The sequence below is a fragment of the Bombina bombina genome, chromosome 5 (assembly GCF_027579735.1).
Source record: "Bombina bombina isolate aBomBom1 chromosome 5, aBomBom1.pri, whole genome shotgun sequence".
Classification (NCBI taxonomy): Eukaryota; Metazoa; Chordata; class Amphibia; order Anura; family Bombinatoridae; genus Bombina; species Bombina bombina.
Window position 1 is genome coordinate 986,385,911 of NC_069503.1, and position 11,233 is coordinate 986,397,143.

Below are 11,233 nucleotides of genomic sequence, written 5' to 3' on the forward strand. Positions count from 1 at the left end.
TAGCCAATTCTGGCTTTAGTTTGCAGGCCACCATGCTAGTCAAGTTCATAGTGGTAGTATGGGATACATTGTTTTGCGGTTTTTATTAGTTAAAGCCAATTAGGAAAACTGTATTGTAGGATTACTTTTAGGAAGTCAGCACGGTGTATATTATGTTCTGAAATTAGAAAATCCTCAATTTTTAGAGATCAATTGCATGAAAAAGGTGGCAAAATAAATAATGGAAGTATATTGTAAAATATTTTTTATTACACATAACTAAACCATTTAAATAAAAATTCCAAGGTTTTTACAGTCAGTTTATGTTCTGGCCTCATATATGAGGGTTAAGAATATGTTGACATGTTGGTATGTGAGACCCTTGAGTGAGTTTATTTTATTTTAAACATCTGCAGGTTACATCACACACAATTAGGGAGATGCTGAGTTACTCACATGATGGGGTTAAGGCCTAGCTGCATTGTATACATGATGGAGTTGAGGCCTAGCTGAATTACTCACATGAATGGGTTAAAGCTAGGGATGGGCGAATGTGCAAATTTTCGAATTTCGAATCTAGAACGAATGTTATTACCGAAATTCGAATTCTAAATTCGAATGTCGATAAGAACGAATATTCTTAAAAATTCGAAAATCGAATGTTATTTACAGTTTTCGAATGTCACTTTCGAATTCGAATGTTTATAATTATATCGAATGTCTACATTCGAAATTCGAATTTTTCGAATTCGAATATAAATTCGAATTTTTTGAATTCGAATATTGCATAATTCGAATATTACATTTAAAAGCATTAGAAATACTATTACAATCTAAATTCGAATTTTTCAAATTCGAATACACGTATTGCATAATTCGAATATTACATTTAAAGAAAAAGCATTAGAAATACTATTACAATCTAAATTCGAATTTTTCGAATTCGAATATTGCATAATTCGAATAATACATTTAAAGAAAAAGCATTAGAAATACTATTACAATCTAAATTCGAATTTTTCGAATTCGAATATTGCATAATTCGAATATTACATTTAAGGAAAAAGCATTAGAAATACTATTACAATCTAAATTCGAATTTTTCGAATTTGAATACACGTATTGCATAACTCGAATATTACATTTAAAAGCATTAGAAATACTATTACAATCTAAATTCTAATTTTTCGAATTCGAATACACGTATTGCATAATTCGAATATTACATTTAAAGAAAAAGTATTAGAAATACTATTACAATCTAAATTCGAATTTTTCGAATTCGAATACACGTATTGCATAATTCGAATATTACATTTAAAGAAAAAGCATTAGAAATACTATTACAATCTAAATTCAAATTTTTCGAATTCGAATATTGCATAATTCGAATAATACATTTAAAGAAAAAGCATTAGAAATACTATTACAATCTAAATTCGAATTTTTCGAATTCGAATATTGCATAATTCGAATATTACATTTAAAGAAAAAGCATTAGAAATACTATTACAATCTAAATTCGAATTTTTCGAATTCGAATACACGTATTGCATAATTTGAATATTACATTTAAAGAAAAAGCATTAGAAATACTATTACAATCTAAATTCGAATTTTTCGAATTCGAATACATGTATTGCATAATTCGAATATTACATTTAAAGAAAAAGCATTAGAAATACTATTACAATCTAAATTCGAATTTTTCGAATTCGAATATTGCATAATTCGAATATTACATTTAAAGAAAAAGCATTAGAAATACTATTACAATCTAAATTCGAATTTTTCGAATTCGAATTTTTTCGAATGTAATCGTAAAATTCGAAACCGAATATTCGAAAATCGAATGTTAGAATGTTATGTAAACATTCGAAATTCGATTCGAACGAACGAATGTGTTAAAATTCGTGCCGTTTTTCGAATGTTGCGAAACATTCGCCCATCCCTAGTTAAAGCCTAGCTGAATTACTCACATGATGGGGTTGAGGCCTAGTTGAATAGCTAACATGATTGAGTTGAGTGTGTCAAACACACTAACAGCGCTGTTAGTGTGTTTGACATATTTCTTTTTTTTTTTTGCTATTTATAACAGCAGCTCACCGATATAATTTAATTACCACATGTATTCATATATATTTATTTAGAGGCACTCTCACACATTTATACACATGATTGAGTTGAGGTCTAGCTGCATTGTATGCATGATGGAGTTGAGGCCTAGATGAATTGCTCACATGATGGAGTTGAGGCCTAGATGAATAGCTCACATGATGAGGATGAGGGCGGGCCTAGCTGAATAGCTCACAAGAAAGGGTTAAGGCCTTGCTGAATTGCTCACATGATGGGTTTGAGGCATCTGAAGATGTAATAAGTATTGGGAACATTGTAATTTGTAATTTTATATATTGGTGTTATGGTTGTTAATGTAACCGAAGTTTCATCTATCTGAGATAATAGGTAAGGCCTTGGGTTGGAGCCACAAGAAGTCGACCAGCTGGGCATATTATTTATTTTATGACTGAGCCCTTGTTTACCTTCTGCTTAATGCTACTTGGCCCCTCCCTCATGATTTATTGAAATAATATTATGTTATTTTATATGTAGGTTTAACTAACATATGGGACATATTTTCATTACAACATACCACAGTCCCACTTAGATGGGTAGAAACCCTGTGTAGCAATATTATTATCATCCAGCTATGATTACGTCTATAGGCAGAAACACGTCAGCTAACCTGTGATGCTGTCGAGCACCGGCGAGTGCTAAACAATGAAAAATTCTATCCGTTTGTATTACTTTTTAAAGTCTATGTTTTTATGGAACCATGCTTTGTGTATCCTGACATATTTTCTTTAGTATAAGAGATTTATAAAAACAATTTAGCATTTAAACAAATACTACAAACAATGTCAATCAATGTAGCAACTGCACATAAATATTTCCCGGTTCACTTCTGATATTATCCCATATTCTTACCTGTTGCCTTTCTTCTCTGTCCAGAGGTTCAGTCACATAAATATTTCCTTTGTCATCAATAATAAAAGGGAATCGTATAAACTTGTCTCTCTGATGTAGTACATATATAATGTCAGGGTCATTCCATCTGACCTAAGTACAAGAATAAAGAAATGACAGAATAACAAATACTTAATTGAAGATAAACCATTAAGTCATCACTTAAGTGCCCTAAAATAATATTAGGCCTTTTAATGTATAAGGATTGTCTATAGGCAGTTAAACTCATTGAGACAAATACAGTTAATCACAGTTCACTAAATACCATATTTTTTGTTAAGTCTTCATTTAATATTAAAGGGATATGAAACCCAAACATTTTATTGTGTGATTCAGACAGAGCAAACAATTAAAAAAAAAAGTTTCCAATTTACCTCTAGCATAAAATTTGCTTCATTCAAATGGAATTCTTTGTTGAAATGGTACCTAGGTAGGAATCTGGAGCACTAAATTACAGGAAATAGTGCTGCCATTTAGTGCTCTTGCATATGGATTATAGTCTTGCGCAACTGCTGACATATAGTGCTCCAGAGATGTGCACATTCCTGAGCTTACGTCTCTGCTTTTCAACAAAGGATAACAATTTACTTCATAATATAAGTAAATTAAAAGTTGTTTAAAATTGCATGTTCTATCGGAATCATGAAATAAAAAATTTGGGTTTAACGTCACTTTAAGTAAATATATAGTAACTAAAGCCTTATTAATCTAGATAAGAGGACTTCTAAGCACCTGGATGTATTTATGGATAAGCAGATTTGGGAGGGGGTGGAAGACCACACTGGATCCAAGGCAAAGGCTTTAGCTGGAGCTCCATCTCAACTGTGCCCTTTCTGGGCGTGTGCAATAAGCAGAAGCTGAGCTGGCAGCTGCATAGTGGTAAAAGGGGCTAATTGTCTGTACCTGTTAATCACCCTTCCCCCTTGGTTAGTCTGCACAAGAGGATATGCACTTGCATGGCTTTTTGTACAGCAATACTGTGGTGGCTATTTTGGAAACCCTGCCAACAGATTATAATAGATTGTAAAGGCAAATCCATACACTTTCCTTAAATGGTGAGCCCAGTTTTGCAGGGGGGGGGGCACGCAGAGAAGACAGAAATGACAAAGGAGCCCCAATAGCCTCCTATAGCAAGGCCTTTACTGACTGCAGGACCATATTGGCCCCCTAAAGAGGCAGGCTTGGTCTCAATTGAGGCCCCTATAGCTACAGCACTGTGCCAAACCAGTGAAGGTGTAAAATCTAACCTGTCAGTAAAGGGTTAAATTCCTTCTCTAAGGGCCCAATGATGTAAAACTCTTTGCTCAGATGAGATGCTAAAAAAGTCTCATCACTACTGCAAGTACATTATCCCCTTCGCGACCAAGGACGTTCCAGGCACGTCCAACAAAAAAATACCCTTAAGGACCAAGGACTTGCCTGACACGTCCTCCAGGTTTTCAAGCAGTGGAAGCAATCGTGATCGCTTTCAACTGCTTTCAATGTACTGTATTGCAGTGATGCCTCGATATTGAGGCATCACTGCAATACCTTTTTAACCACCGATGCATCGGCCAGCAATGGTGCTGATCGTTGGTGGGTGGGAGAAGCAGCAGGAAGGCGGGTGGGCTGCTTATTGCTGGCGAATATACGCCGGAGGGGGGCGGGATCAGGTGCAGGGGCACTGGGTACATGCATGGGCGCACGCATTGGGGCGGGAGCGCGCACAGGGATGGGGGTTGGAGCGGGTGGGACCGCTACACTATGGAACATAAAGTGTAATGGATGGAGGGAGGAAGAGGGTAATTTGTTAAATCTGAGCTGGGAGCTGCTCAAACAGTATGGCAGCGATGCCTCAATGATGAGGCATCCTGTAATACTGTTCCTGACTGCTGGGCTCCATTTTGATCTTTCCCACTGAGCGATCACTTCCGGTTTGACTCCACGTGGAGCACAGCAGTCAGACAGAGCATCAGAAGCCATAAAAGGGGCGTGGCCGGGTGCGGTCGCGAGATAGAGAGGGTAGACTGAGAGACAGAGAGGAGGGGAGAGAGAGGAGGGGAGAGAGAGAGGAGAGGGGGGAGAGAGAGAGGAGAGGTGGATAGAGAGAGAGAGGAGAGGGGGGAGAGAGAGAGAGGAGAGGGGGGGAGAGAGGAGAGGGAGAGAGAGAGAGAGGAGGGGAGAGAGGGGGAGAGAGAGAGGAGGGGAGAGAGAGGAGAGGAGGGGGAAGAGATAGAGGAGAGGGGGGAGAGAGCACAAAATAGATGGGGGAGAGAGAGAGCAAAAGAGAGGGGGGAGAGAGAGAGAGCAAAAGAGAGGGGGGGGAGAGCACAAAAGAGAGGGGGAGAGAGAGAGCACAAAAGAGAGGGGGAGAGAGAGAGCAAAAGAGGGGGAGAGAGAGCACAAAAGAGAGAGGGGAGAGAGAGAGGAGGGGAGAGAGAGAGGAGAGGGGGGAGAGAGAGAGAGGAGGGGGGAAAGAGAGAGGAGGGGGGAGAGAAAGAGGAGGGGGGAGAGAGAGAGGAGGGGGAGAGAGAGAGGAGGGGGGAGAGAGAGAGGAAGGGGGGAGAGAGAGGAGGGGGGGAGAGAGAGAGGAGGGGGGGAGAGAGATGAGGGGGGAGAGAGAGAGGAGGGGGAGAGAGAGGGGGGGGAGAGAGAGAGAGAAAGAGAGAGAGAGGAGGGGGGAGAGAGAGGAGGGGGGAGAGAGAGAGGAGGGGGGGAGAGAGGAGGGTGGAGAGAGAGAGAGAGAGGAGGGGGGAGAGAGAGAGAGAGGAGGAGGGGGGAGGGAGAGAGAGGGGGGAGAGAGAGAGGAGGGGGAGAGAGAGAGAGGAGGGGGAGAGAGAGAGGGGAGGGGGGGGAGAGAGAGAGGAGGGGGGGGGAGAGAGGAGGGGGGAGAGAGAGAGAGGAGGGGGGGAGAGAGGAGGGGGGAGAGAGAGGAGGGGGGAGAGAGAGAGGAGGGGGGAGAGAGAGAGGAAGGGGAGAGAGAGAGAGGAAGGGGGGAGAGAGAGGAGGGGGGAGAGAGAGGAGGGGGAGAGAGAGGAGGAGGGAGAGAGAGAGGAGGGGGGTAGAGAGAGAGAGAGGAGTGGGGAGAGAGAGATAGAGAGAGGAGGGGGAGAGAGAGAGGAGGGGGAGAGAGATAGAGAGAGGAGGGGGGGAGAGGGGAGGGAGAGAGAGAGGAGGGGGGAGAGGGGAGGGGGAGAGAGAGAGAGAGGGGGAGAGAAAGAGGGGAGGGAGAGAGGGGGGAGAGAGGGGGGGAGAGAGAGCTCAAAAGAGAGGGGGAGAGAGAGCGCAAAAGAGATGGGGGAGAGAGAGAGCTCAAAAGAGAGGGCGAGAGAGAGTGCAAAAGAGAGGGGGAGAGAGAGAGCAAAAGAGGGGGGGAGAGTGCAAAGAGAGGGGGAGAGAGCGCAAAAGAGAGGAGGAGTGAAAGAGAGCAAAAGAGAGGGGGGAGAGAGAGAGAGCACAAAAGAGAGGGGGGAGAGAGAGAGAGCAAAAGAGAGGTGGGAGAGCGCGCAAAAGAGAGGGGGGGGAGAGAGCACAAAAGAGAGGGGGGAGAGAGCACAAAAGAGAAGGGGAGAGAGAGAGTGCAAGAGAGAGGGGGGATAGAGAGAGAGAGCAAAAGAGGGGGAGCGAGAGAGAGCACAAAAGAGAGGGGGAGAGAGAGAGAGAGAGAGAGAGGAGAGGGGGGAGAGAGAGAGGGGGGAGAGAGCTCAAAAGAGAGGGGGAGAAAGAGCACAAAAGAGATGGGGGAGAGAGAAAGCTCAAAAGAGAGGGGGAGAGAGAGCACAAAAGAGATGGGGGGAGAGAGAGCGCAAAAGAGATGGGAGAGAGAGAGTGCAAAAGAGATGGGGGAGAGAGGGAGAGCAAAAGAGAGGGGCAGAGAGAGCGCAAAAGAGAGGGGGGAGGGGGAGCGCAAAAGAGAGGGGGAGAGAGAGAGCGCAAAAGAGAAGGGGGAGAGAGAGAGTGCAAAAGAGAAGGGTGGAGAGAGAGAGCGCAAAAGAGAGGGGGAGAGAGAGAGAGCTCAAAAGAGAGGGGGGAGAGAGAGAGTAAATGAGAGGGGGAGGGAGAGAGCGCAAAGGGGTGGGACCGCTGTACTGCAAAAATGGCCCGTGTGAATGGGCTTTAGGACTAGTTTATAATAATAAAACATCCCATTTGTCTGATCATGTCAATATTAGTAAATATTGACACTGATCAGTGTGGATCTCCCTCCCTCTCCTCGCGTTTTTGTGGGAGAGAGAAAGAGATCTGTGTTGAGCGAGAGAGAGAGAGAGAGAGAGAGAAAGAGAGAGAGATTTAGTTACTTATATTAGTTTAAAAATTGTAAAAACCCAAAGGTTCTTTTCAGAGCCATTAACCCCTAACTTGCCAGTGATCACTAGAAATCACTGGCTCTTGCACAAAAGCACTTTTTTGCTCTGTGCATTTTTTAGGGGTTAATTTTTTTATAGTAATTTTTTGCAAGACCCAAAGGCTCTTTTCAGAGTCATTTAGTTAATTTTGTTAATTTAAATTTAAATTTTATGAAGATTTTTTTTAGTAATTAACCCCTAGCTTGCCAGTGATCACTATAAATCACTGGCTCTTGCACAAAAGCACTTTTTTGCTCTGTAAATTTCTTAGGGGGTTAATCTTTTTTTAGTAATTTTTTGTAAGACCCAAAGGCTCTTTTCAGAGCCATTTAGTTAATTTAGTTAATTTAAATTAAAAAATGTTGTTGATTATTTTTAGTATTTTTTTTTTCTCTGTGACAGATAAAAATAAATCATGTCACAGAGAAAATATAGTGCTGAGGAGGCATACGCCATTCTTGTGTCAGATTCAGACGCTTATATGTCAGACTCAGACCCCAATTTTGACCCTGCCATATGCTCAGATACATGTTGCCATATGCTCAGTGTATGTTGAGGAAGAGGTATGAAATTATTCTACATTTCATGCACTTCAGCGACAACAGTCTATGCCCCCCTAGGGAGCACCCCCAGTTTGACAAGCTGTATAAAATTTGCCCCCTGGAAGGAATATATGCGTTGATGAATCCCTGATGAAGTATAAGGGAAGGCTGGGATTCAAGAAGTATATTCCTTAAAAGTGCTCCAGATATGGAGTAAAGTTGTATACGCTCTGTGAGAGCGAGACTGGGTATATTCAGGCCTTCCGGGTGTATGAGGGATAGGATAGCCACCTTGATCCTCAAGGTTGCCCAGAACATATGTGAACCACTGGCAAGATTGTCTGGGACCTGATATTACCCCTAATGAACAAAGCGTACCACTTGTATTTAGATAATTTTTATACAAGTGTCCTTTTGTTCAAGCTACTGCATTGCTTTGATACAGTAGCTTGCGGAACAATTAAAAAGAACCACGCAGGTTTCCCAGGACAACTTGCACGCACCCGGCTATAAAGGGGGAGACCTCAGCTCTGCTCCAAGTGGAGCTGTTGGCACTTAAGTACAGCGACAAGAAGGATGTGTACCTTCTTACCACCATCCACAATGAGAGGACTGTGGAGGTCTCTGTACATGGCAGAGCTGAGAGCATAAGGAAGCCAGTGTGCATCAAGTCTGATAATCGACATATGGGTGGGGTAGATCTGGGAGATCTGCTGCTGCAACCCTACTTAAGTATGCGGAGGACAACGGCCTGGTACAAAAAGGTTGCAATTTACTTAATGCAGATTGCAACCCACAACACTTTTTTGTTGTTCAAAAAAGCAAACCCCCGGAATAAAACTGACTTTTTAACAGTTTCAGCTCCAGATCATTTTGGGGATTTTGTACCAAGATGCACTTGCTCCCCGGGCAGTGATGGGAGATAGCAGAGTTGGGGCTACTCCTTTTATTTCCAAATTCCCCCCGACTGCTGCGAAGCAGAATCCTTAGAAGAAATGCAGAGTATGTACCAAGAGGGGAAAGAGAAGGGACACCACCTTTTACTGTCCTCATTGCCATGGACCGCCTGGACTCTGCATTGGGGACTGCTTCAAGCGGTATCACATACTGGCAATTTTTTAATTTTTTTTGCCGTTGTGGTTTTTTTTTGGGGGGGAGTTGGTTACGTTTACTGATACTGAGTTTGTTTGTTTTTGTTTTTTACTTTTGCTGTGCCAGATTTTTACATTTCACTGTTCTATTTTTTTTATAAGTTCTTAAATTGGTGCTGTATTTTACCAAAACCCCTGTCAAACCTATGCATGAGGGGCATAGGTGTACTCAGGGGGTCTTGCAGAAAGCAACCTGGGGTGTTTTCTTGCAATAACTTACAACAAGCTCTCCTAAATCATAGTAAAAAAGCAATGTGTGTGTAAAAATGAAAAATGAAAAATTACCACCATACACTTTCTCCACTTTTTTGGGCTAAAACGGTTGCATCAAAGGCATCAAAGCACTCCATATACAATACCTTGGGGTGTCAACATTTCAAATATGTCCACTTTCATGTCAATAAATAACACTGGGGAAAGCAATAGGCCCCAAACTAAAGATAGGCCTATCATAATAAATACTCTCACTATCAACTCAAATTACAAGCCATACAATTGTAACTGAAGCTTCCCAAAATCCTGGGAAACCTATGCATGGGGGGCATAGGTGTACTCAGGAGGTCTTGCAGAAAACAACCTGGAGTGTTTTCTTGCAATAACTTACAACAAGCTCTCCTAAATCATAGTCAAAAAGCAATGTGTGTGTAAAATTAAAAATTGGAAAATTACCACCATACACTTTCTACAATTTTTTTGGCTAACACAGTTGCATCAAAGGCATCAAAGCACTCCATATACAATACCTTGGGGTGTCAACTTTTCAAATATATGCACATTCATGGCAAGCAAATAAATTGGGGTATGTAAAAAGGCCTCCAAAAAGACGATAGGCAAAAAAAAAATTACAAACACATGTCAGACGTTTGGCATTGCACCCCCCAAACAAACCAACAAACCTATGCATAGGTGAACACATATTGGGGTCTTCTTTGGCAGTAACACATAAGAATCCATGCCTAAAGTACAATGTGTGTGAAAAAAACACAAAAATGACTGCCCTATAGTGTGACAAAGACTGGTGGTTGAATTAGTGCATGAAAAGTGTTAAAATACCAGCATTTCAAATACCCTAGGGTGTCTACTTTTAAAAAATATATGGTTTGATGGAGGTAAATTACATTGGCCGGCTTTAGAAATATGCCAAATAGGACATGGGTGCATGATAACAGATGTGAAAATTCCAAGTTGGAAAACTGGAACGCGCCCCCTAAAAATAAGGCCTTTTAGCCCCCAGAAAAGTGGACACACCTATACATGGGTGATATCACTGTACTCAGGAGATGCTGTTGAACACATATTGAGGTGGTTTTTGTTAGTAACACATAACAGAAACTGAGAATCCATGCCTGAAATACATGTGTGAAAAATAACACAAAAAAATAACTACCCAAAAGTTTGACAAAGTCTGGTGGTTGAATTAGTGCATGAAAAGTTTTAAAATACCAGCATTTCAAATACCCTAGGGTGTCTTCTTTTCAAAAATATATGGTTTGATGGGGGTAAATTACATTGGCCGGCTTCAGAAATATCCCAAATAGGACATGGGCACATGATGACAAATGTGAAAATTCCAAGTTGGAAAACTGGAATGCGCCCCCTAAAAATAAGGCCTTTTAACCCCCTGAGAACCCAACAAACCTATTCATGGGTGGTATCACTGTACTCAGGAGATGTTGTTGAACACATATTGACGTGTTTTTTTGGCAGTAACACATAACAGGAACTGAGAATCCATGCCTAAAATACAATGTGTGTGAAAAATAACACACAAAAAAATGAATACCCAAAGGTTTGACAAAGACTGGTGGTTGAATTAGTGCATGGAAAGTGTTAAAATACCAGCATTTTAAATACACAAGGGTGTCTATGTTTCAAAACTATATGGTTTGATGGGGATAAATTATATTGGCCGGCTTCAGAAATGTCCCAAATAGGACATGGGTGCATGATGACAGATGTGAAAATTCCAAATTGGAAAGCTGGAATGTGCCCCCTAAAAATAAGGCCTTTTAGCCCCCTGAGAACCCAACAAACCTATTCATAGGTGGGTATCAGTGTACTCAGGAGATGTTGTTGAACACATATTGAGGTGTTTTTTTGGCAGCAACAAATAACAGGAACTGAGAATCCATGCCTAAATTACAATGTGTGTGAAAAATAACACAAAAAAATGAATACCCAAAGGATTGACAAAGACAGGTGGTTGAATTAG

At 41.4% G+C, this 11,233-nt stretch overlaps 1 protein-coding gene across 1 annotated transcript in view; it reads right to left on the reverse strand.

The window, feature by feature from the left end:
* CDH17 (cadherin 17) overlaps nt 1–11,233 on the reverse strand; it is a 182,832-nt gene that overhangs the window by 40,860 nt on the left and 130,739 nt on the right. Inside the window, exon 8 of the mRNA XM_053715204.1 lies at nt 2,965–3,096. Coding sequence (XP_053571179.1) covers nt 2,965–3,096 — 132 coding nt within the window. The remainder of the gene's footprint in view (nt 1–2,964; nt 3,097–11,233) is intronic.